The sequence below is a fragment of the Thalassophryne amazonica genome, chromosome 22, assembly GCF_902500255.1.
Source record: "Thalassophryne amazonica chromosome 22, fThaAma1.1, whole genome shotgun sequence".
Classification (NCBI taxonomy): Eukaryota; Metazoa; Chordata; class Actinopteri; order Batrachoidiformes; family Batrachoididae; genus Thalassophryne; species Thalassophryne amazonica.
In genome coordinates, this window is record NC_047124.1 from 12,200,981 (window position 1) to 12,227,761 (window position 26,781).

At 40.5% G+C, this 26,781-nt stretch overlaps 2 protein-coding genes across 2 annotated transcripts in view; one reads left to right on the top strand and one right to left on the bottom strand.

The window, feature by feature from the left end:
• Window positions 1-2,305: 2,305 nt before the first annotated feature.
• Window positions 2,306-4,112, top strand: LOC117504311 (E3 ubiquitin-protein ligase TRIM41-like). Its single transcript, XM_034163748.1, is given in 3 exon segments — window positions 2,306-3,026; window positions 3,029-3,411; window positions 3,413-4,112. Coding segments are annotated over 3 exon segments (1,593 nt in total). The 5' UTR covers window positions 2,306-2,350; the 3' UTR covers window positions 3,947-4,112.
• Window positions 4,113-12,766: 8,654 nt separating this feature from the next.
• scube1 (signal peptide, CUB domain, EGF-like 1) overlaps window positions 12,767-26,781 on the bottom strand; it is a 122,600-nt gene continuing 108,585 nt past the window's right edge. The window contains 17 exon segments of the mRNA XM_034163749.1: window positions 12,767-13,130; window positions 13,132-13,218; window positions 14,115-14,192; window positions 14,296-14,438; window positions 14,441-14,452; window positions 15,307-15,401; window positions 15,403-15,502; window positions 15,596-15,715; window positions 15,718-15,756; window positions 17,395-17,476; window positions 17,478-17,563; window positions 18,380-18,541; window positions 18,649-18,852; window positions 20,127-20,285; window positions 20,853-20,969; window positions 22,924-23,022; window positions 26,536-26,655. Of these exon segments, the coding sequence (XP_034019640.1) occupies window positions 13,065-13,130; window positions 13,132-13,218; window positions 14,115-14,192; window positions 14,296-14,438; window positions 14,441-14,452; window positions 15,307-15,401; window positions 15,403-15,502; window positions 15,596-15,715; window positions 15,718-15,756; window positions 17,395-17,476; window positions 17,478-17,563; window positions 18,380-18,541; window positions 18,649-18,852; window positions 20,127-20,285; window positions 20,853-20,969; window positions 22,924-23,022; window positions 26,536-26,655 (1,769 nt within the window). The 3' untranslated portion in view covers window positions 12,767-13,064.

Sequence of the window (26,781 nt, forward strand, 5' to 3'; positions counted from 1 at the left end):
TGTGTCTTTTTGCAAGGAATGTTTTTGCAGTTTTTGCTCTATGGCAAGATGCATTATCATCTTGAAAAATGATTTCATCATCCCCAAACATCCTTTCAATTGTCCAAAATATCAACATAAACTTGTGCATTTATTGATGATGTAATGCCAGCCATCTTCCCAGTGCCTTTACCTGACATGCAGCCCCATATCATCAATGACTGTAGAAATTTACATGTTCTCTTCAGGCAGTCATCTTTATAAATCTCATTGGAAAGGCACCAAACAAAAGTTCCAGCATCATCACCTTGCCCAATGCAGATTCGAGATTCATTACTGAATATGACTTTTATCCACAGTCCACAATTGCTTTTCCTTAGCCCATTGTAACCTTGTTTTTTTCTGTTTAGGTGTTAATGATGCCTTTCATTTAGCTTTTCTGTATGTAAATCCCATTTCCTTTAGGCGGTTTCTTACAGTTCGGTCACAGACGTTGACTCCAGTTTCCTCCCATTCATTCCTCATTTGTTTGATTGTACATTTTTCGATTTTTGAGACATATTGCTTTAAGTTTTCTGTCTTGACGCTTTGATGTCTTCCTTGGTCTGCCAGTATGTTTGCCTTTAACAACCTTCCCATGTTGTTTGTATTTGGTCCAGAGTTTAGACACAGCTGACTGTGAACAACCAACATCTTTTGCAACATTGCGTGATGATTTACCCTCTTTTAAGAGTTTGATAATCCTCTCCTTTGTTTCAACTGACATCTCTCGTGTTGGAGCCATGATTCATGTCAGTCCACTTGGTGCAACAGCTCTCCAAGGTGTGTTCACTCCTTTTAAGATGCAGACTAACGAGCAGATCTGATATGATGCAGGTGTTAGTTTTGGGGATGAAAATTTACAGGGTGATTCCATAATTTTTTCCTCAGAATTGAGTGATTCCATATTTTTTTCCTCTGCTTGGTCTAAAAAAGTAACCGTTACTGACTGCCACAATTTTTTTTCTTGATTTCTTATAGTGTTTCTTAAAGCCAGAAAGCTGCCATTTGAAATGACTTTAGTTTTGTGTCATGTCTGTGATCTGCTTTTTTCTACAAAATTAAACAACTGAATGAACATCCTCCGAGGCCAGTGATTCCATAATTTTTACCAGGGGTTATAGATGTAGCAACGAACTGTGTTAACTGACAATGGTTTTCTGAACTGTTCCTGAGCCCTCGTGGTAAGATCCTTTACACAGTGATGTCGTTTTTTTAATGCAGTGGCGCCTGAGGGATCAAAGGTTGGGGGCATTCAATGCTGGTTTTCAGTCTTGCCGCCTACGTGTAGAAAGTTCTCCAGATTCTCTGAATCTTCTGATTATATTATGGACTGTAGATGATGGAATCCCTAAATTCCTTGCAGTTTGAATGTTGAGATGTTTCTTAAACTGTTGGATTTCCCCCCCATGCAGTTGTTCACAAAGTGTTGATCCTCACCCCGTCTTTGCTTGTGAACAGCTGAGCCTTTTGGGGATGCTCCTTTTATACCCAATCAGGACACTCACCTGTTTCCAATTAACACCAACAACAATTGTTCACCTGTGGAATGTTCCAAACAAGTGTTTCTTTGAGCATTCATCAACTTTCCCAGTCTTTTGTTGCCCCGTGTGTGTGTGTGTGTGTTTGTGTGTGTGTGTGTGTGGTGTGTGTGTGTGTGTGTGTGGGTGTGTGTGTGTGTGTTTGTTTTGCAGGCAACATTTCAAAATGAGGAAATACTTGCACAAAAACAAAGTTTATCAGTTTGAACATTAAACATCTTGTCTTTGTGGTGTATTAAAATGAATATAGGTTGAAAAAACTAAAACTTGCAAATCATTGTATTCTGGGTTTTTGTTTTTTTTGTTTTTTTTCACACAATGTCCCAACTTCATTGGAATTGGGGTTGTAGGTGTGAACATTGCACAAAACATTGGCAAACACTACATTTAATTGTGCACAGTGCATCTGAACCCAAAATTAGATTATGAAGAGAAGTTATATGAATAATAAACATAACTTTACAGATATTATCAAACTCAAAAGAAGGAATGAATATGTAATGGGGTTTTTTTTGTGTGTGTTTTGTTATAAATCTGATAATGACTGTGTCGAGTTTCCCTATCCTTTATAATCTGTTATTAAACATCGTGCACAGTAACCACGAGTTGGCCATGACCAGGAAATGCCAACTGCTTGTCACTCTCATTTGGAGCAAATCTGACTGTAAGGTGAACCTGTCCAGCAGGGGGCAGACACGTCTGTGCAATATTGTATAAGTAAAACCAACTTTCTTTTAGACTGACTGTGTCCATAAGATGAACATAAAGGAACTTTTCCCTCTTTTCCAGACATGGCCACTGCCAGCAGTCTGCTGCCACAGGACAAGTTTGTGTGTTCCATCTGTCTGGAGGTGTTTACTGACCCCGTCTCCACACCGTGTGGACACAACTTCTGCTTTACGTGTATTTTCAAGTACTGGGACAACAGCGAGCTTTGCCAGTGTCCAGTGTGCCGACACCAGTTTCCCACAAGACCTGAATTAAAAGTTAATACCGTGATGTCTGAGTTAGCCAGCGAATACAAGGAGTCACTCCAGCTGAAAACCTCAACTCCAGACCAACGTCTTCCTGAAACAGCAGATGTACTATGTGACATCTGCACTGAGACGAAGATCAGTGCCCTTAAATCCTGTCTGATGTGTCTCAGTTCGTTCTGTGAGGTTCATCTTGAGCCTCATCTCAGAGTTGCAGGACTCAGGAGCCACACGTTGATCGAGCCAGTGCTGAGTTTTGATGATAAACTGTGCACAAAACACAACAAGATCACAGAATTATACTGCCGGACTGACCAGCTCTGTATTTGTATGTTGTGCCAAACATCTGAACACCAGAGTCACGACGTTGTACCGCTTGAGGAAGAATATGAAGCAGTGATGGCGAAGAAAGACGACGCACTGGCAAGTATCCAAGAGATGATACAGACGCGGTCTGAGAAGATAACAGAGATTGAAACATCGGTTTCTGTCAGCCAGAAGCCGACAAAGAGAAAGAAGCCGCTGTGCAAGTCTTCACCGACCTGATCCGGTCCGTTCAGAGAAACCAGGCCGAGGTGATTGAGGTGATCGAGGAGAGACACAAGGCGACAAAGCAGAAGGGGGAGGACTTCATCAGAGAACTCAGGCAGGAAATCACTGAGCTCCAACGAAGACGTGCCGAGCTGGAGAAACGGTTTCAGTCTGCAGACCAACACAGTTTCATCCAGAACTTCTCCACCTTGTCGTCTCCTCTGAACAGTAACGTGGCGAGCATTGTTGTTGACAGCAGTCTGTCTGTTCAGGCGGTGAGAGAAGCTCTGTGTGAGTTACAGCGGTCAGTTGATGAAAAAGTGGAAGAGATTTCTGAGATCACACTGAAAAAAAATGAGAAAACATGCAGTGGATGTGACCTTTGACCCCGACACGGCTCATCCACGTGTCATCATAAGCCAGGATGGAAAATGGGTCACCGGGGTATCTAAAAAACAGTATCTACCCAACAATCCAAAGAGATTTGAAATTGACCGTGAAGTGTTGGCAAAGGAGGGGTTCACAACAGGGAAGTTTTACTATGAGGTGAAAGTAACTGAGGAGTCTGGTTGGGTTGTTGGAGTGACCAGAGAGTCTGTAGACAGAAAGAAGAAAACATACTTTAATGATGGATTTTGGTGCATTGGTTTGTTTGATACATACAGGGCTTATGATAAAACAAGAACTAAACTAACATTAAAGAAGATTCAAAACGTGGGCATCTTTGTGGACTATCAGGAGGGAAAAGTTAGTTTCTGGGATGTTGATTCCAAATCTCACATTTACACTTTCAGCGGCCAAAACTTCACTGAGAAGATTTATCCATATTTCTACAACGGGACAGAAAATAAAACCTTGTCCATAACTCCTGTACACCCCTGAAACTGAATTACACTGATCCTCCTGTAAACAACACTGAAAAAAAAAATGTCTTGAACTTCTCATCGTAACCTCTGAATGTCATCGTGTTAAATCAACTCTCTTGGTGTTAAATCATCTCTCTCATAGTGTAACCCAACCTTGTTTGAAATGTGACTGAACACGTAGAGACAACAGCAGGCTCGAGTGTGAACACTGAATTATTGCGGCGTTAAATTATCACTGCAGCAAGAACACATGGTCCCATATAAACTCGTGTTAAATCAACTCTCTTGGTGTTAAATCAGTTGTATCATAGCATAACTGAAACTTGCTTTAAATGTTGTCCAAACATTGCATGAACACACACAAAGTGGTGTCCTGAGTGTGGACACAGAACATTTTGCAGTGTTAAATTAGTGCAGCTAAATGATTAAATCAACTGTATCATTGTTTAAATTAACTCTGTTGGTGTTGTGCTGAGAGTCATCTTACCCTTGATATGACACTGTACATTCATAATTTCATTTACATAAAATTGATGTTTTTGATTTAATAAATTGTTCTTTTCGCGGGAGGGGGGGCTTTATCTTTTTTGTTTTTCTTTTTAAATGCAGGCTCATGCTTTAATACCTGTTTTGGATCTTTGTAGAATATTTGTATGGATAATAAAAAATAAAAACCTTATGTGTGATGTTTGTGTGACAACAATCTGATTTTCAAACAAAACAACAAAATGACTGAGTCAAGTTGAGTCTACAAATCTGGTGTAGTTTCCGTGGTCACAGTCCTTTTGATTGTGCAACAGTGGGATCAGAAATTTGTTGGTTTGATTTGTATTTTTTTATTTTATTTCAGCTTTCTGCACAACACATTGCATCTTGGATGCATTACTGATTTGACTCAATATGGATCATGTTTGCAGAAACTGTTTTTATATTATGGCTTAGTGAGATTTTAAAGGGGAAAAGTGTTTGAACAGCAATTTAAAAAATAATCACAGTTTGTGATTCTGCACACACATTTTGTTCAATGAGGTTAAAAATGTAAAATTTTCTGCATGTTGCATCAATATGTGGTTGTATGAGGAAAGATGAGACGACATGAACAGATTTCAGACTGTGGGTGAAAAAGACAAAACAAGAATTATTGTCTGTTTTCTGCTACTGTTTGATTTAATTTGTTCAGTATTGGAGCTTCATGAACCAAACAACACAACATTGGAACACACGTTCGCTCTTTGGGTACAACAGACTAACACAAACGTTAACATTATTCCTCTACAAAATGGACCAAAATACACACACACGCACTAAAGAAACCCACAGGTATTCATCCTCTCACACACACACACAAAATACGCATTCGTTCATTTACAATAGAATACATTCTCAGGATTTTTTTTTTTTTTTTACAATTTTTAAAGTGTATTCATCATAACAAACAGAAGTCGATCGTAAGGTGACAACATGACTAACAGCTGTGTGGAAACTACACAAAAACTACATGCTTTTATTTTGAAAAAATCTGACACTCCACTGAAAGCATCAGCGAAATTTATGGTTGAATGCAGGAAGGAGATTAGAAAAAAAATTTTTTTAAATAAAACCCTTCACTATGACAAATAAGTGCAAGTTCCATGTGACGATCATAACGGACAGGTTACACAGCTGGAGAACGTTTGCCAAAGGTTTCATTCCAACATTCCAGAAATCAGGGGCCGTATACACCAAATGTCTTCAGTTTAAAAGGAACCAAAACGGCTACAAAAGGAGGGATTTCACACCTCAGAGTCAAATAAAATTAAATTTGTCTGGACCAAAAAAAACCTTCTGCCAAACTCCAACTTCACTGTAGCAATACATGTTATCCAATTTTAAGGAAGTAAATGAAAAATGCGCATTTTAAAAAAATATATTTAGTGCATACAGCCCCTGGTTCTGTTTCATTTCAGATGCACTGAAAATCAATTTGTGAATCCTTCTGCAGAAAAATCATTTTTATTTGTTAATTTTCTCAGTTATGCCATCCTTTACAAGCCTTATTATATGGTGGTGTGTTCAAAGGTCTGGATGTCAAAGGGAGTTGTCATGATTAAGATCAGCCAGTCAGCAATTCATAATAGACTCATGAAATTTGAAAATATTGCTTGATTAAAGATAACATTTTTGATTATGTTCATAATCCAGGTTTATATTTTAAAAAATACACTCAAATGATGGTTTATATATCAGACACTCCAAAATATACAGTGGTATGTAAAAGTTTGGTCACCCCTGATGATTTCCATGATTTTCCTTTATAAATCTTTGGCTGTTTGGATCAGCAATTCCAATTAAATATATCATATAGCAGACAAACACAGTGATATTTGAGAAGTGAAATGAAGTTTATAGGATTTACAGAAAGTGTGCAATAATTCTTTTTTAAAAAAAAATAGGCAGGTGCATAAATTTGGGCACCCCAACAGAACAAATACATCAATATTTATTAGATCCTCCTTTGCAGAAATGACAGCCTCTAAATACTTCCTATGGCTTCCAATGAGAGTCTGAATTCTGGTTGAAGGTGTTTTGGACCATTCTTCTTTACAAAACATCTCAGGTTTGTTGATTTCTGAGCATGGACAGCGTGCTTAAAATCACACCATAGATTTTCAATAATATTCAGGTCTGGGGACTGAGATGGCCAGTCAACAATGTTGTACTTGTTCCACTGCATGAATGCTTCAGTAGATTTTCAGCAGTGTTTAGGGTCGTGTCTTGTTGAAAGATCCAGCCCCGGCGCAACTTCAACTTTGTCACTAATTCTTGAATGTTGTTCTCAAGAAGGTGCTGTTATTGACTGGAATCCACGTGACCCTCAACTTTAACAAGATTCCCAGTACCTGCACTGGCCACACAGCCCCACAGCATGATGGATCCACCTCCAAATTTTACTGTAGGTAACAAGTGTTTTTCTTGGTATGCTGTGTTCTTTTTCAGCCATGCATACCGCCCCTTATGTCCAAATTACTCAATTCTAGTTTCATCAGTCCACAGCACCTTATTCCAAAATGAAGCTGGCTTGTACAAATATGCTTTCCCATACCTCAAGCGACTGTTTGTGGCATGTATGCAGAAAAGGCTTCCTCTGCATTACTCTCTCATCCAGCATCTCCTTGTGCAAAGTGTATACAACCCCTGGCAAAAATTATGGAATCACTGGCCTCGGAGGATGTTCATTCAGTTGTTTAATTTTGTAGAAAAAAAGCAGATCACAGACATGACACAAAACTAAAGTCATTTCAAATGGCAACTTTCTGGCTTTAAGAAACACTATAAGAAATCAGGAAAAAAAAATTGTGGCAGTCAGTAACGGTTACTTTTTTAGACCAAGCAGAGGGAAAAAAAATATGGACTCACTCAATTCTGAGGAATAAATTATGGAATCACCCTGTAAATTTTCATCCCCAAAACTAACACCTGCATCAAATCAGATCTGCTCGTTAGTCTGTATCTAAAAAGGAGTGATCACACCTTGGAGAGCTGTTGCACCAAGTGGACTGACATGAATCATGGCTCCAACACGAGAGATGTCAGTTGAAACAAAGGAGAGGATTATCAAACTCTTAAGAGGGTAAATCATCACGCAATGTTGCAAAAGATGTTGGTTGTTCACAGTCAGCTGTGTCTAAACTCTGGAACAAATACAAACAACATGGGAAGGTTGTTAAAGGCAAACATACTGGTAGACCAAGGAAGACATCAAAGCGTCAAGACAGAAAACTTAAAGCAATATGTCTCAAAAAATAAAAAATGCACAACAAAACAAATGAGGAACGAATGGGAGGAAATTGGAGTCAACGTCTGTGACCAAACTGTAAGAAACCGCCTAAAGGAAATGGGATTTACATACAGAAAAGCTAAACGAAAGCCATCATTAACACCTAAACAGAAAAAAAAACAAGGTTACAATGGGCTAAGGAAAAGCAATCGTGGACTGTGGATGACTGGATGAAAGTCATATTCAGTGATGAATCTCGAATCTGCATTGGGCAAGGTGATGATGCTGGAACCTTTGTTTGGTGCCGTTCCAATGAGATTTATAAAGATGACTGCCTGAAGAGAACATGTAAATTTCCACAGTCATTGATGATATGGGGCTGCATGTCAGGTAAAGGCACTGGGGAGATGGCTATCATTACATCATCAATAAATGCACAAGTTTACATTTATATTTTGGACACTTTTCTTATCCCATCAATTGAAAGGATGTTTGGGGATGATGAAATCATTTTTCAAGATGATAATGCATCTTGCCATAGAGCAAAAACTGTGAAAACATTCCTTGCAAAAAGACACATAGGGTCAAAGTCATGGCCTGCAAATAGTCCGGATCTTAATCCAATTGAAAATCTTTGGTGGAAGTTGAAGAAAATGGTCCATGACAAGGCTCCAACCTGCAAAGCTGATCTGGCAACAGCAATCAGAGAAAGTTGGAGCCAGATTGATGAAGAGTACTGTTTGTCACTCATTAAGTCCATGCCTCAGAGACTGCAAGCTGTTATAAAAGCCAGAGGTGGTGCAACAAAATACTAGTGATGTGTCTTTTGATTTTCATGATTCCATAATTTTTTCCTCAGAATTGAGTGATTCCATATTTTTTTCCCTCTGACTGCCACAATTTTTTTTCCTGATTTCTTATAGTGTTTCTTAAAGCCAGAAAGTTGCCATTTGAAATGACTTTAGTTTTGTGTCTGCTTTTTTTCTAAAAAAATGAAACAACTGATGAACATACTCCGAGGCCTGTGATTCCATCATTTTTGTCAGGGGTTGTAGTTGAATGATGCACAGAGACACTATCTGCAGTAAGCTCACATGTTGTAGGTCTTTGGAGCAGGTCTGTGGGTTGACCATGACTGTTCTCACCATCCTTCACTTCAGCTTATGAGATTTTTCTTGGCCTGCCACTTCAGGCCTTAACTAGTACTGTGCCTGTGGTCTTCCATTTCCTCACTATGTGCCTCACAGTGTAAACTGACAGCTGAAATCTCAGATAGCATTTTGTATCCTTCCCCTAAACCATGATGTTGAGCAATCTTTGTTTTCATATCACTTGAGAGTTGTTTAGAGGCTTCCATGTTGCCACGCATTACAAGAGATGCAAAGAGGAGAAACATTTGTAAATAGCCACCTTAAGTACCCTTTCTCATGATTGGATTCACCTGTGTAAGGAGGTCAATTGACCCAATTTTGTGTTCCAGTAATTAGTGCTAAATGTATTCAAAAAAATAAAATGACAAAGGTGCCCAAATTTATGCACCTGCCTAATTTTGTTTAAATTATTGTGCACTTTCTGTAAATACTAGAAACTTCTTTTCACGTCTCAAATATTTGTGTGTTTGTCTGTTATATGACATATGTAACTGAAATTTCTGATCCAGGCAACCAATGATTTAGAAAGGAAAATCATGAAAATGATCAGGGGTGCCCAAACCTTTGCATACAACTGTAAATCACAAAATAAATTGCTGACCCTTTAAAGAGTCTGTATCGCCCTCTGTTGGTCACTTTGCAGGTATGTTGAGCTCTAAAGTTGTACAGTTTCACATCTTTCAAAGTTAATTTTTAATAAAAAAAAAAAGAGTCTGGAAAATCTCAGCAGTCTTTGGAAAATGTGCAGCAGTACACAATTTGTACTTAATCAGTTAAAACACATACTGCAGCAGTGTCCATTTGTCTAAACATTAGTGGACTTTGAGAAGCTCCAAAATAGCACAAACACTTTTTTCCTGCATGGAATCAGATTTGTGTCAATAAAATCAAGCAGAAGTGGCTTAAATGAACGAATGGCTGTATATTAACAAATAAAATGAAGACCACAACACAAAACATAACTATCTCAGGTTCATACTGTCTGCAATAAAATAAACATAAGAATCACTGCATTTTTCATCCTGACTGATTCGGGTTTGTAGTTTGTATTCAAATGGTTTGAGTGATGTTATGATAATGTGTCTCAAAATATTATGTGGTGCAGTATTATTTTTGATTAATATTTAATTAATTTTATTTGACTATTTTGACATAAATCTGATTTTATACCTGTGGCCATTACAAATAAATCATTTTAGACAAATTACTTTTAACAGAAATACACTGATACAGTTGCACTCAGATCAACGATATTACACACTGAATAAAGGGTTTTGAAGAACTGTGTGTGTTTTAAGGAACACACAGTTCACTGCTGAAGCTGCAGATTACTGATTTTTCAGACACGACATTCGCCTTCAGATTAAAACTCCAGTCACAAGGTTTATGACTGACAACCCCAGTCACTGTGCAGTTATAACATCCGTCTTCAACAGATTTCATAGACTTTAGAATCAATGACAAAAACATTTAGTCGAGTCATTGTGGAAAAGTATCTTGTAAAAACCACACTTGCTATTTAAAGGAGAGCTTCAACATATGACTCTATATGTACTGTATGACATCACAGAGGCTTCTTCTCTGTGACACCTAAAGCAAAATGTTCCAGAGATGAAGCTGAAAAAAAGGTTGTTGTAAATTCGAGTTTTGCAACATTATAATCTTCAACTAAATGTTCTGCTGTTGTGAGAATGGAGTTTACAGCTGCTGTAATAGAAGACTTTTCATTTTTTGTTGTAGAGGAACAAAGCTACAAAGTCCAAACAGTGTCAGGAAACACAGCTCCCTCTGCTGGACACCAAGTGTGGCACATTACAAAACAACATTATAAAAGGAAACAAATATACGTAACTTTTTCCTACAGCTTACAATATAAAATTCAAGTGCAATTACCAGTCCAAATATTAGTTACATCACATACATTTCTCTCTAAAGTAACATTTTGTTACTTGCAGGTAGTTTATCTCATCTTGTTATTATTTTTTTTAATATATATATAGCTTTTGCGACTTATCCGTTGAAGGTCTGCTGGACAGTCTGGGTTCTTTCACTTTAAAATGTGCTTTAAGTGCACAGTTTTCTTCTGCACTTCAGGGCCAACAAAGAAACATACACGTGTCCATGTGCACGGCTGCCATTCACACTCACTACATGGTGTCGTGCACACTCACACGTACATCTACCTGCAAGATCTGTGATGTGGGATTCTGCAAATTCAGACATGTTCAGTATAAATACAAACAAAAACAACAACAACACAGAAAACAAAGCAGAGAAAAAGTGAAGATGAAAGCAGGAAAGGTTTTGGTGAAGCGTAAAGTACACCGTGATGATAAAAGTACTCACCCTACTTGGAATTTGCATGTCATTAGACAAAAAAAAAAAAGTTGGGTTTTTGTTGTTTTGTTTCTTTATTAAGTTAAAGATGCACTAATTGTATCTTGAGCATGTAAACAAGCAGGAAAAGCCACCAGGACATTCTTTTAACATCTGTTCTGCTCTTCAAAGTTGTGACTTGAAGAACAGGACAAAGTTTCTGGCTGTAAAAGTGACAGTTTAGTTATCTTAAAATGAATATTTATGTAATCGACTGTATTGCGTTTTATTGTTATGAATCATGTTGCAGAGATTTTCACTTGTTCAAAAATTATTTTAAAGAGTGTAAAGTTCCAATTAAAAGAATACTTTGTATCGGCTCTGTATAACATGAGGAAATAAGGTTTGACCAGTATCTTAGTTTGCCAGTACTCTCCTTTTATTTACAGTAATACATAACTGATGTGAACAGCCTGTAGGGAAGGGAAATCAATTATTTATGAATGTCTTGTACATCAGTAATATGTTTAAGTGAATAATGGAGGCTGCAGCTTTGGTTCGAGAATCATAAGAACAAACTTGAATGACGTCACTAATGACATCATAAATACACTTATGTGTTTTGTGTATCTAACAAATCTGACTGTGTGTGTGGAAATTGTCCTGTAAGAGGAGGATTCATTGCCTATAGGGTACTATATTGCTCCAAATATAAGACTGTGTAATTCATTTGGAAACCCCCCCCCCCCACCCCCCACATTTTTTTAATGGGGTCAGTTTATGTTCAGGTCCTACATTTTTATATGTCGTAAACATATGCAACAATAAGTGACCTGTGAAGTGTAACTCAAAGGACTGAAGTGACCCGCACCTCAAACTAGCTTACAGTGCTCCATAATGGAAACACAACGATAATCCAAAAAGAGAGCACTTCAAAAATCAAGTCAGTCAATTAGCAACTTCAGGAAATGTTGTTATGCATACTTTTAGCTCATTGTAATAAATGGAATCATCAGACACCTCTCAAGCAACCAAGAAATATGGTGTGAGAGTACAGGTGGCTTGCCCAAAAAGACAGTTTTAACAATGCTAACAAACAGAATAGCTTACAGCAGTCAAAGCAGCAGCAAATTAAAAAAAATGTTTTTAATAATAATAAGAGTTGGTCTTCATAAGGCCTTTTTCCAAAATATATCTTGAAAGGCGGGGCAGATAATAATCAGGGTCATGTTCAGAACAATATAGTATTTCTTGCAACAAAATTGATTATGTTTTAAAAACACCAGATGACCTATTCTACTTTGCTGAAAAGGTGTATAATATGACCCCTTTGAAGAAGTATGGTATGATAATGCAACAGTTTGTCTACTTGAGAGATGAATAACAATCTACAATTGCAATTTGTACAAAGGTGTCACCACAAATAAAGTATTTATGGTCACAGCATCATAAATGGGAAGAGAGGGCCTGCAAAATGTGAAACTAACAGGACTTAATGTGAGTTTTTGTATCCATAATTTGGAAAACCTGTAACTTTCTGTGTGTGAAAATGGAAAAATTTAACTGTGCAAGATATACAAATATATCTGAAATGTGGTGATTCATTATAAAAAAAAAATGGTACTGGCCTTTAAAAACTCATACTGGTCAAACCTTATAAACAAGCATTGTTGGTAGAGAAGGCTGTCAATTAAAAATGCACTAGTCTTTCAAGAGGTCAGAGATCAGGAAAGGCATCGTGTGATGCAAAGGATCGGGGTGAACGCACCAAACAAAAAAAAGGTTCAGTCAGACAACGCTGGATCAAGGCATTGACATAAGCAGGTAACAAGCAGATTTACAATGGTGTTGTTGGATTTGGACTGACTCGGGATCACAGGGTCTTTAAAAGGACAGTGGGTAAGCGTCGTCTATTTGTACGGCCGAAGGAACCTGGTGACTTTGGAGCGCAGTAGCTTGATGAAGGAACGCGGGAAACATCTCTTTGGACTCCTGCGCTGTGTACCTGAAGTAGTTCTGGGGGTGGGCCAAGACATCAAACAAGGCCTTTATCAGCTTCTTGTCCTGTAACAAGAAAACATCAACCAGTGTGACCAGTCATCCCTGTACAGTATTTTGGATTCACCCTTTGGTGCCGGTGCTAACCCTTAGATTCCACAACATGAGAACATAAGAAAATGAGTCTATAACTCCACATGAAAGGTACACCAGTCCAAGACAGGTTACTTCCCCAGCCAAGGCAACAGGTACCTATTTAAAGCTGAGTGGACAGGTGATGCAGATTACGCATCTTGTCCATGGATGCAATCAAACCCAGGTCTACGTGTTGGTAGTCCAACTCCTTTTCCCCACGGAGTGACCTGCTCTCATTCTCAGTGATGCCTACCTCATACAAATGTTTTATTGTAATTAATGGAATACTCATTTTTCCAGGTTGGGTAGAGGACACAAATGATGGAATCTTGAATGTTTAGGAAACAATTATTGAATGACCTGTAATATACATGAGGGTAATTTTACCATACAGAATTACAAACAGACGCAAAAAGTTAATGGTAAGCTAAAATATGGCCGATTTTGCCACAATTGTAATTCCATTGCCATACATTTGCCTATTTAATGGGATGAAGGTACCAGCATGAGTGTAAAATTGTCATCAGTCTGCAATTAAAGGGAGCATTTACAAACAGTAACAAGCTGCTGGACTAGCAAGAGAAGTGTCAACTGAAACATTGGAAAGGATTATAAAACTGAAAATGCATTACAAATGAAAAACTAGAAAGCTTGAGTCATTGTGACAAACAAAAAACATGTGATTTGTCACATATTATAAGGCTAAACAAAACGAGCACTAACTCCTAGCAGTGCTATGACTGACAGTCAGCTGTATTTCCAGCCATCCAAACTCACCAATACAGATAATGTCCTTTATAGTTAACAAACTGAGGTGAAACTGATACCTTCAGGATCTCCTGGTGGTTTTCTGAGGCATAGAGCCTGCCATCTCGCACGATGTCCTCTATCAGCTGCTGGTAGTCCTCGGAAATCAACCAGGTTATAGGATATCAAGAGCAAGAAGCAGCTGGATTGCCTGCAATAGCGCTGTATGTGAAGCTAGGTTTGAAGTCGTTCACAGCTGACATCACCATCATAGGTGACATATGGAACTTGGAAGCCTCTGCCACTGTTGCCCTCGTTGGACTTAAACTGGATCCAGAGCTTACGTGAGCGAGAGGTGAACGCGATCGGACGCTCATATGTCTGACAAGTCTCATAGGTGGTATGGAGGTGGGCAGGGCTAAGGAAAGACACAAGGGAATCAAACATGGATCAACAGACAACACACACGTATATATGCATGACAATCAGTTCAGTTTTATGGCGAAGCAGCAGAGAGTAAACACTGTTTAACCCCTTTATGAACTCTGTCTTTGAACAATTTTTCACCTAAAAAACAAGACTGCAAGAAGATCAATAGATTGATTGTGTCTATGTGTGACATTTTGCGGATGCTATATTGGTCCGTCGTGTTTGAAGAAAGAGCAAGCCAAAAGGTGACTCAATTTACCAGTCCATTTATGCTCCTGTCCTCACATATGGTTCATGAACTTGGGTAAAGGTCCATGTATACAAGTGGCAGAAATGAGATTCCTTCGTCGGGTATCTCGGCTTACACTCCGGGACAGGGTGAAAGTTTGAGTATCCGTGAGGGACTCTGAGTAGAGCCATTGCTTCTTCATATCGAAAGGAGCCAGTTGAGGGTGTTTCGTGTATCTGGTGAGGATGTCACCTTGGCCGTGTCCCTAGGAGGTCTTCCAGGCATGCCAAGTGGGAGGAGGCCCCAGGGGAAGATCCAGGACCTCGGAGTGATATTGTCCAGATGGTTTGAGACCGCATTAGGATACCCCAGGAAGAGTTGCAAGACATGGCCAAGGATAGAGAAGTGTGGCCAGCTTATGCCACTCTTGGTCTACTGCTACAGTGACCTGGACCCGGATAAGCCACAGAAAATGAAGGTTCAGCTACTTATGGATTTGACTATATGTGCATGTCATGAAGGCATTAATAGTGGTATTCTTGAGTTTTTAATGGCTCATCTTTGATGTCAACTACACCTAAAACAGTTCATTTGTGGTAACTGTGTTTGTTTACCACTCTTCCTCATGACGAGCACATCTCCACACTCATCCTCGATGGGGAGGAAGATCTCCGGTACCACGATGAGGATTCGCCTCTTGTGTGGTGGTGATGGTCCACACACAGTCCACATTGGACGGATAGTCTCCAGGATAGTTCGGAGACTCAATGTAGCCTGTGTATTCTCCCAGCTCACCTCCACACAGCTGATCTAAGGACATGTATAAAAAACAAAAACGTCATGATGAGGACATTGGAGTTCTACTTTAGAAAGCAGAATAAATACAAAAGATCAGTGGGTTACTTTTGCAATGGGAGACGTTGGTGGCACCATCAAAGTCAGTGGTGGTGTTCCCAGGGCAGGTGATGCAATAGTTCTGTCCAAACTCAGACTGGTAGGTTCCTGCTGGGCAGCGGATACAGCGTGGGTACTGGAGTTGTAGTAATGACCAGGAGCACAGTGCACTGAGGAAGAAAAGGGAAAGAGCCACACCACGTCCAAAAGCTTCATTTGACCTGGGCAGGACAAATGAAACCTGAACACCGCTAAGCTAACAGGCTCACCTTGGATGGTTAGCGGTTTTAACTAATATTTTTTGAGGATTGGGCAGTGGTGTTTATAACCACAGGTATTAAAATATGTTTTCCTAACTGTGGAGTAACAGTGGACGTAAACCCCACCTAGCTCTTGATACTTGCTAATTTGTGCTAACGGTGCTAATATACAAATTAAATAATACTAAAATTTAAATTCATTGGAATACAGGAGTACAGAGTATTAGATGGGTCATTCATACAATTAACCTCACATCAAGTCATATAGTATTATCTCAGATATTTGGACTAAAATGCTCAGAAAGGGGCAAACAGCTGAGTCCACAGTAGCTAGATAATAAACAGCAGCCTCACCCTGCTCAGCATGCCGCTCTCGTTGGAGCGACATCTCTGCTACTTTGGCACTGTGGGACAGCTCACCGGACTACTTTTCCCTGACCCAGCGCTGAATTTACTGACATGAGAACATGCTGCTGGACGGTGTATTGACTTACGATCATTTAGGCGTAAAAACACATGAGATACACAAGCTCTTGTGCCAAATATACTCCTGATGTTTTTTGTTACCCATGAAAACGTCATCGCAGGTCTGGAAACTACTTTTTGCGCAGGAATTCATCAAGTATTTCGGCCGCGAGTGCGTACGAACACAGAATACCCAGAAACTGGTTAGTTGTTTGGCCAAACTAGAGCGTCCACTTTTTAGCTTGCTATAAGCTAAGCTAGTGGTGCTCGTGAGAGTATGCAACAGCCTCTGCTAGCATAAGGCTGGACATGGCTCACTGGCACACAGTAACTGTCACTAAAAACAACCACACCCCTAAAATTATTCATAACCTCATACTTTAAAATAGCCTAAACTGATGAATTATGAAACAATTTGCCCCTTGTACAGTTGTCAGGAATAGGGAAACTAGCTATAGATGCCAAAACCAGTTATGCACCAGTGTGTAACAGGGATACTCGCATTTGAAACCAGGTGCATTCAAGAACTGCAAGATTTCTCTTGCAATTTTTAAAAACCACATTTTTTGAATTCCTTGCTGTTCTGATTTAATCAGATTGCTTCAAATCCAAAAGGTTTTTAGTCCAGGCTCGATGCAACCTTTACGACGGCGTTTTAGGGCCACATGGACTTCGAGAATAGTCGTAAATTACGAGAATAAAGTCGAAATATTATATTACGACTTTATTCTCGTAATATTACGACTTTATTCTCGTAATATTACGACTTTATTCTTGAAGTAAAAAAAAAAAAAAAAATCTATGTGGCCCTAAAACGCTGTTTTAAACCTTTGTGAGAAATTTGTCTAGAAAATAATTTTGTTTACTTGGTCTTGAGTGATCCAAGAAACCGCTCTCAAAAACCTCTTGTACATGGTGACGGCAATGATTAAAAAACCAGCAAACACAAAACATGCGCATCACTCGCTATGAAGCAATGGGTAACAGAATAAAATAAAATTTTAAAAAACAACAGCGTTTCTAATCTATCCACCCACACACACACACACACACACACACACACACACACACACACACACACACCTTTGGCCTCGCAGTCCTTAAAGGAGACGGATCCTTCATACTTGGTCATGAGGCTTCCTCCACAGGAAAAGCACAGGACTCGTTCCCGGTTCCGGTTGATACGAACCCAGTGGGCACGCCTGACATGGACGAAACCCATCAGCAGAGAAATGACCTGCAGGACACTGACCTGAGGGAAGGACATTGTGTTAGATCCCTCTTTTTGTTACCGTCTTGATTTCAGCCTCAAAGGCAGTTATGGGGTCCGATGTGCCACTATAATGGTGAAAGCGAGTCCACATGTCCAAGGAGGAGGGGTTTAGTGGGATTACACCCCATGAAAAGTTTTAAAATTCTCTCTGCTAAATGAGTCATTCAGCAGCATATTTTGTACCGTTTAATTTTTTTTTTCCATTATTAAATGTAGATATCATCAATGCATCAGCATTTCCTTATTACTCAAAGACAAAAAAATCTGATTTATTTGATGTGCACTTTATATAATATTAAAATGTGTACTATTATATAATTTGATTATGTGATTTATGCTATACATTCAAATTATTATTCGTTTCTATTGCTCTGTAGAACAAGCTACAGTAATGCTCATCAATGCAGGAAACCCGTCATCACATTAAGTATTTATTGTTTGTCACCTGCTCATTAGAAGTAGGTTGTCTTCTTGCAGCTCATGAAAATTCTAAAACTCGGATCTACCAAGTGGCGTTGGGCAAAATGAGGGAGGGTTGGGTGCCTCATGCCCCTGCCTCCCCGCTTCAGCCACCTATGAATGTGTCCTACTACTGTTTAGTGTATATTCACGGTTGTGTTTGGCGCTCTCTTTTGCCTGATTTAGATTTACCTAAAGTGACCACAAGGTGGTGCTCTACATGCTGATGAATCTATTGGGTTGGCAGTTGGCACCCAATAGCTTTATCAACATGGAGGTGGAGCTTCTGCTTGATAATCGTGTTGGTGTTGTGCCCATTATAGGGATGGAAGTTACCTCCACACTGAGACACGTTCTTGGCCCCGGCGATGCCCTGGCCTTCCATACTGGGGCACGGCTCACAGGAAAGCTGACCCGCTGTGTCCTGGAACGTGCCGGGCGGACACTGGACACACTGCTCATGTTCGCCACTGTAGAAGGTCCCTACACCACAACTCACTGAGCAGGAAGAGAGGAGTGACGGAATATGTCGTAGATTAAAATGCATTGTTTTTGCTGGTTTTCAGTGTCTGAGCAAGTGACAGTTACTAAAACTGTACACGTACCACACTTTCCGTCTCGCAGGACTTGCCCCGTGCTGCAGGATTCCACTCCGTCCAGCGCTCTGGACGGTTTCTGGGCCACTTCGTACTCCGTCCCGGAGAAATGGATGTAGAATTGCTGTTTGTTGATGGACTTCCTGAGCGTGCGCATGGCGCTCTGTAGCTTCTGCTTCATCCTCTCCCGCACGCAGTCCATATTACAGGAGTCTGAAGAAAACAAACAAAAACAAAATGCGGGTATAAGATCCAATACAGATACAAATGAAGAAACAATTCTGATAATATTGTCACAATTGTGCAAATATAAACGATAAACAAAATGAACACTAATATGCACAAATTCTACAAACATATTCATGTTAGACACGAAAAAAAATATATTTCACACAAATATTTGAGTTTGGCTGCAGAACAGTTTGATTTTCATTCACACGTCTGCCAGAATGCCATGTCTGCATATGTATTCCATGTACTCCAGCTGCTTTAACACCACCAGGATGTAACCAGGATTTTTGGATGAAAGAATTCCACTTATAATGATGCCGTCACCAATTTATGACTTATACCGAATGCCTCGTTTCCAGCAGGTGTTTTTGAGTCTTCCATTGATGGTAGAAACAAATTACATACTTCAGAGGGGAGGATTTCTGAAGACTTTGAGAACTTAATCCCATGATATTTTATTCCGCTGTCTTTCCGAAGACGAAGCATGTTGTGATTTCAAGAGTGCTTTGGATCTGCACAGCAAGTTGCAATTTGGGTTTAATTGATGATTTGTCACCTCATGAGACCTCAAACTGTGAAATTTACACTCTGAACAAGTGAGGTTAGGTCTGGGACAATGTGCTGGTGCTGCATCCGCTACACTACAAAACCTGGATGACAACCACCCAGTCCCATCTCCCCAGCTCAAAAGTCCCCATGGTCTTCTTCAGTCAACTTCTTTTCCCATCCATTTGTCATCAATACACAAAATGTAAAGTGTCTACAAACAAACGCACGCAGGTTGTCTGATCTAGAATCTATATAAATGGTAAATGGACTGCATTTATATAGCACTTTCCATCTGCATCTGACACTCAAAGCACTTTACAATAATGCCTCACATTCACCCCAATGTCAGGTGCTGCCATACAAGGTGCTCACTACACACCAAGAGCAACTAGGGGATTAAGGACCTCGCCCAAGGGCCCTTAATGATTTTCCAGTGAGGGTGGGATTTGAACCGAGGAGCCTCTGGTCTCAAGCCCAATGCTTAACCACTAGACCATCACCTCCCCGATATAAGCAATATTATTCCTGACACAATCATGCCTAGACATCTGCATTTGGTATGTTGGTCAATGTCTACTTTATACTCACGTCCACAACTATCGAAATACTTGTTTACACAAAAGATTTTCATTGAGATTTAAATGAAATAATGTTTGCCAACTTCACAGCAAAAATAAACAAAAAGATTTCACCATGTGCCGTCTCACCCGAGGCTTCCTCCTCCTTCATTTCCATCTCAAACTCAGCTGTGATGTGAGAAACTTCTTTCGAAGGAGACTTGCGTCCTCGCCTGCGTTTCTTGGATGAGTCGCACTTGAGGTTGACAAAGGTTACCTGGCAGTCGTCGGTACAGGGGAACTGTCCTCCTTCCAGGCGAGACAACAAGTAAATCGTACAGTCAGGTTGATAAGTATTTGGACAGCGATGCGATTTTGTGTAATTCTGCCTCTCTCCACCGCCATAATGGAGATAAAATGAAGCCATCAAGAGTGTAGAACAGGGGTGGCCAAGTTCGGTCCTCGAGAGCCACCTTCCTGACACTCTTAGTTGCTCCCTGCTCCAGCACACCTGAATCCAATGAAAGGCTCATTAACAGTCTGCTAATGAGTCTTTCATTGGATTCAGGTGTGCTGGAGCAGGGAGCAACTAAGAGTGTCAGGAAGGTGGCTCTCGAGGACCGAACTTGGCCACCCCTGTTAATGAGTCTTTCATTGGATTCAGGTGTGTTGGAGCAGGGAGCAACTAAGAGTGTCAGGAAGGTGGCTCTCGAGGACCGAACTTGGCCACCCCTGGTGTAGAATTTCATCTTTGACCACTCTGAGTTGTAGGCTCAATCAGTGACAACTTCATGTTGGAAAATCCTTTTCTGTGCCACTCAGCCATGACGTTCTATAAGTGATGTTGCAGCAGATAAACGTTTCACTATACTTTACCTTGTAGGCTCTGCTTTGATGAATCTCTGTGCTTCTCTTTGTTCCGAGGCCTCAGATGACACTTGGCATCTTTAATTTTAAACCGAGCCTTCTGTTTGATGGGTGGAGCCAGCGTGTCTACAACAATATATGTGGCAACACATCATGAAGTTTACACTGTGCACTTGGCAAAAGACATATAAGAGCTTCAGTATCTGTCTTTGATGATCCACTGAGACTGAGGCTTTGGGGGTCAAAGCCTTGTACTGGCCTTGAGTGTTGAGAGAATGTTATCTGATGAACTGATCACCTGTGTGCCTGAGCTATTGCCTGTCTAGACTTTGCCTGTTGTCTGCCATTTTTGTACGGTGCTCTTGTGGACAATAAACCTGTGTTTCTTGCCTTCCATTGTGGGGTACTGTCAAGTTTTGGACTCTTGGGTGGTTGTGTTTTATTTTACTGTTTTGTTTGGGTTGTCTTTGTGTTCTGTCTTTCTCTTGCTCTGTCTTTCTGCTTGGGCTTTCTATGTCCTGCTTTTTCTTGTCTCTCTCTTGACTCTTGGTGGTGGGTGTTTCTCTCTGTCTGGCCACACCCTGGTTCTAGGAACTTCTCCACACACCTGTTCTTGATTTGCAGTTAATCACTTGGGTGCTTTATCAGCCTCACAGTTTGCCTTTGTCCCTCGCCAGAACGATGTGCCTAGTGCCTCTTTCCAGCTCAGTTTTTGTATTTCTGCCTTGCTCTGATTACCTCATCGTGTTTTTGACTACCTGCTTGTGTACTATGACCACGCCTTTGCCTGATGCTTTTGATACTGTTGCTCTGCTTGGACTGCTTCTCTGTGTACCGACTCCAGCCTGTTAACCAAGTAAACGCTTTTACTCCACTGAGCTGTGTACCTGTGTCCTACATTTGTGTCCAGCTTGTCAAACCTGATAGGTTCTGCATTTGGCAATAGGGTCTATTGCTAAACCGCTACTCAAATGGGAACAGTCTCCCCCAAACTGAACAATAAAAGATTGGAAAAACATTACCTGCCTGTTCTATGAAGCTGGTAAGGTCAGAATTTGGTATCAATTAAATGAAAGCATAGATCCATCCTGCCTTATATCAACAAGTCACACTGGTGAAGGGGGTGTAAAGCCGCCTTTACACAGGATGGCATCTGTTGCTCGTCCCTTGTGTGTCCTAAGATGGCCTGGATGCACAAGGGTTGAAATATACATTTCTGTGTAAATGGTGCTGCATCCTTTGGGGGTTGTTTCTGCATTCTAAAATGCAATTCTGGGTAAATTTTTTGTTGTTCTATGGGTGACTTTTACATCCACTAAGCTTGGGCAATCATAGGCGACCAAACAATGCATAAAAATTACAGCAAACAGCCCCAATTGTTGTGCATCCATTGAGCATCCATGAGCGATCCCTAGGCATTCCCTGTGCCTCCCCCTGTGCCTTCTTTGAACGTCCTGCACCCTCAGTATTCGCTGAAGGTTTGTTTTGAACATGCTCAATAATTCACAGTGACCATAGCTCTCATAGCATTCTCTGTGCTTCCACTGAGCGCCCCCTGAATGACCTGTGCATCCTTTGTACTTTCCTCGGGCTTCCAACGGTGTCCTTGCGTATAGGGTGGATGCACAAGGGAAGCACAAAGAACTTCATCCTGTGTAAAGGGGGTTTAATGGTGCAATGATTGTGTTGTGTTGCCATTTCAATATGGAGAAAAATAAAAGCAATGTTTTCAGCACCTTATTGAATCCATGCCAGGAAGAATTAATGTAATTCTGAAGGCAAAAGGGGTAAAAATGGATGCTAACAAAGAGTACCTAAGGAAGTAGCTGGCGTACAGTGCATACAATATTAGCTTGCTGAAACTGTGTGATTCACGTACACTCGCACAAATACAGAGTCACAGACTCCCACAAATGAAAGCCACATATATTTGTCAAGAAATGAAAAATCAACTAAGTAAACTTTTAAAAAGTGCTTCTAACCCTTCCCAGAAAAAAACAAGCCTGATTCATCCGTGTGGGAGTTACCCTGAACACACACTTTGCTACTACATTTTCACTGGCCATTGGCCCCATTGTACCAGTGCAGGTGAGTAAGGCAGCAGTGGCGTTCCGCTTCTGAGGAGCTTTACCAGGCTGGACAGGTACTCCACAACTCAGTGTGTAGCTGTTCTCCGAATCTGTATGAAACACACACACACAAAATTACAGATGTATTACGCTCTATTGAAGAAGAAGAAGAAGAAGAAGAAAAAGAAGAAGAAGAAAGGAGACAGCCGTAATGATGAGCTGTAAGGGAGCCTGAGAGTTTTGATTTTGTCTGAGAAACTGTGACCAGGTCCTACTGGTTTTCAAATACTTGATTTGTGTGTGTGTGTTTAACTTGGAGCACAGTAAAGTCTACAGCCTGGTGCAGAAGATTAAAAAGACTTTTATTAATCTGTATGGTGTTACTGTCCTGCACCAGACAGAAAACCCTGCCAGAAATCCTGCAGAAGACGAATTAAGGTCAAATGACAGATCTATGAATCCTGTCTTTCTCTCGTGAAGCAGACAGCCACAGAAAGGTACATTTCAAGTATGAAATGAGGGATGAAGCCTTCAAAGGTCATAAAAGAGAGATGATTAAATAAGAACCCAGACTCCATTTGGCCGCAGGAATTTACATGGCTCTCTCCCTCTAAAATTAAGACACACTCCAAGAAGATAGAAAAACAAATATTTCACTTTATGCCTGAGAACTATTCATCATTCTCACACGGTAACCGCCAAGTTCAACAGAAACAGGGCCACATTATGGAAAATTCACACGATCAAAGAATGCAATCGATTCACAGATGTGTGTTAAGTACTATCACAGAAAGATGAGGGCCGGGTGCCAGCCAAAGGGCTCGGTCCAGTAGAGCCAAGACTGTCTCAATGAGTGAAAAACACATCAGTCTAACAGGAGAGCCCCCAGAGGAGTTCACAAACACAGCGATAAAGACCAGAAGTGCCTCCATCACGCCTCACTGACGATCAAGTGGAATACCAAGCCAGAGGGCTGTGATGGCTATCAGTCAACACCAGAGGGCAGCAACATGTACCACATGACTGCATCTTTGCTTTCTGCCTCCAAGAACTTCAACACTCTTCCTGGCAGAATCTGACTTTGAAGGTCAGTCCTGGTATTTTAGATAGGGTTGAATTCAACACTTTTGAAGTGTATGTAAAGGTTTGACCACAACCATATCTTGTGTGACAGGTAAGTTCTCTCGAGTCTGCTTGGGACATGTTTGGTTCCTTGGCTGCAGGTTCAAAATAAAGGACGATGTTCTTGCCTTTTACTTAATTTTGTTATAATGGACAAAAATTCTAAACTTCAAATACACCTTGCAGTGAGATAAGACCCAGAGTGGCACCATTTCATCTCAGCTCACCCACCAACAATCAGCAGGCCTGCGCCATCATTGGGGATCCTCATGTGCTACAAGGATACAGTTGGCATTTACATATTTTGCAATAAACATCCTCAAAGTTCTATAATTCTATACCGATGTTTGCAGAACCCGACTCTCCCATCTGGTCAGGCCAATTATAGGAGTACATGCTCATGCCATGCATTGCCAGACTACAGGGAACTGTCCTGGGTGCCCATGGCAACCAGCTATGTAGACCAGTGGTCCATTTCTATCTCTCCAAGATAACAAATAAAATATCTATATGCTGTAGTTACGTGAGATGTGGACATTCCTTGGCATCACCCACTTGCTGGTGTCTTCAGTACTGAGGGGTCCATCTGCCACATCATGCACAGTAAAGTGGTGCTTCTTCACTATGAAAGTAGTACGCTTAATCTGTTCAAGTAGGTTGAATCAAGTCAGCTGGACATGGAGCTTGTTTCCTTGTTTAGTTCCTCATTTAAGCTTTTCTGGATGAAGAGTTAAACATCTTCAAATAACTAAGCAAGGCCAGTTGATCTGACTCAGCCTACTTGAATATCATTACCTGGAAGACTGAGAATTTCCGCCAACATCTACATTTAATCAGGTTCTATCTCCCTCACCACACATTTCCTTCAAGCTGTACCCAGTGATTCTCCAGAGAACTCTACCACCAAAGAAATCCAGTCATCATCTGTTAGCAACCAGGTCTCACAAACACACAGTAAAAAAGGAAGCATCAGATTCTTCAGACCTTTGTCCTTCAGCTTAGATATCAGCATCAAATTAGACCTCTGTCCAACAACCTCATGATTTCAGCAAGTCTGCCCAGATGCATCTCAACACCACAGCAATTGCTGCTCTGCTTTTAGCAAAATTTAAATTTGAAATGACATGTTCTGTGATATATTTCACAGGTGTACATATTTAGACTCTTTCTGAGGTCTTCTGAGATACAGTACCTTGCTGACAAACCATGGAATGCTTTTCTGATTTTGAGCATTTTCATGGTTGTCTTTTTGTGCACAATATAATGTAGCATTACACTTAGTCAAACTTGCTTCATGGCTGCTTGAGAGTTGTTTGATGACTCTGCTGCACGTATCACTGTGAGCTTAAAGTTTAGATAATAAATAATCAGTTTACACATATTTATATAGTTTCCTGACTGCACATCATCCCAGCATCCCCCCAATCAAACAAAAAAGTAACTGCTGCACATGACGTATGTTACTTTGACAACAATAAACAGCTAAAAACAATCTTACAATACATACAGTGATTTAAAAAAACAAAACAACAACATTTAGACTCAGGGCTGGACTGGGACAAAAATTCAGCCATGGACTTTTGATCCAGACTGGTCCACCACTACAATCCACGTGAAAATACTGTGCCAACTCGCACCCTGTTGAATTACATATAAACACACAAGCCCTTAATAACTGGAGCCTATTCTGGAACATATTCTGGAGCCTTGAATAAAATAAATGATGACTATACAGTATGTTCCTCACTTGGTCTTAAGAAGGATGTTAGAGAATGCTAAGGTTCAAGAGTGATTTAATAAACACCTAAACCCAGGTTAGGTGGTTCGGACTTCATAGAGAGGCGTGTTTGGGAATCTTTCATCGCACGTAGAGTCACGCACTGCATGGCTCTACGTGTGAATGCATGAATGAGTTCTGACTTTCTGATTAGCTGAGAAACGTACATAATGCCAGAAATATCCTAGGAAACAAAATCTCACAGGCTGGGAGAGTTATGAGGGGGGAAAAAAAACAAAAAAAAACAGGCAGCCATCAAACCATTTATTGATCAGCCCTGCGGGAAAATCACGGTACTCTCAATGGCCAACCCACCCCTGTTTAGACTCCATTTTTGAAATGTATGGTATTTATTTTTATTAATAACATTTACTGTGCAAATAGAGAAGGCCGCCTAACTGAATTGCCCATTTTGGTATAAAAAAAGGTTGTCTGAATCTGAATGAGGCAACTTTGTTGTGATTTGGCGCTATATAAATGAAAGAATCTTCCTACTGTTCCCATAGAAAGTTTGATGAGCAGGTTACTTAGACTCACGTGGGGCACACTTGCTTCACGTCTATTTGGTGCCACTTACTGAAGGGGATATATTGATACGTCAAAGTACTAACCCTGAATATGACAATCACATTTTGTTCAGATGTACTAAAAAAGTTATATTTGGAGCAGTACGAATACAACAGTGTTATATTTTCTGTGTGTGTGTGTGCGCGCGTGTGTATACCAGCGAGGAAGAGGGCGTTGGAGGGGCAGGAGAGCGAGCAGACCTCTGCCCCTCCGCTCTTGATGCAGGTCAGCTGGGCTCGCGGTGCTGGCTTCCCATTGGGCAGACACTTCACCGCCTCTAAGGAACACAGAGAGTCACATCACCGTGACAACCACCTGGACACACATACACATGTACGCATGTTCAGCCCTTCAGTGATGAAACCACCGCACCCCAAATAAAGAAACACACACATCCACACAC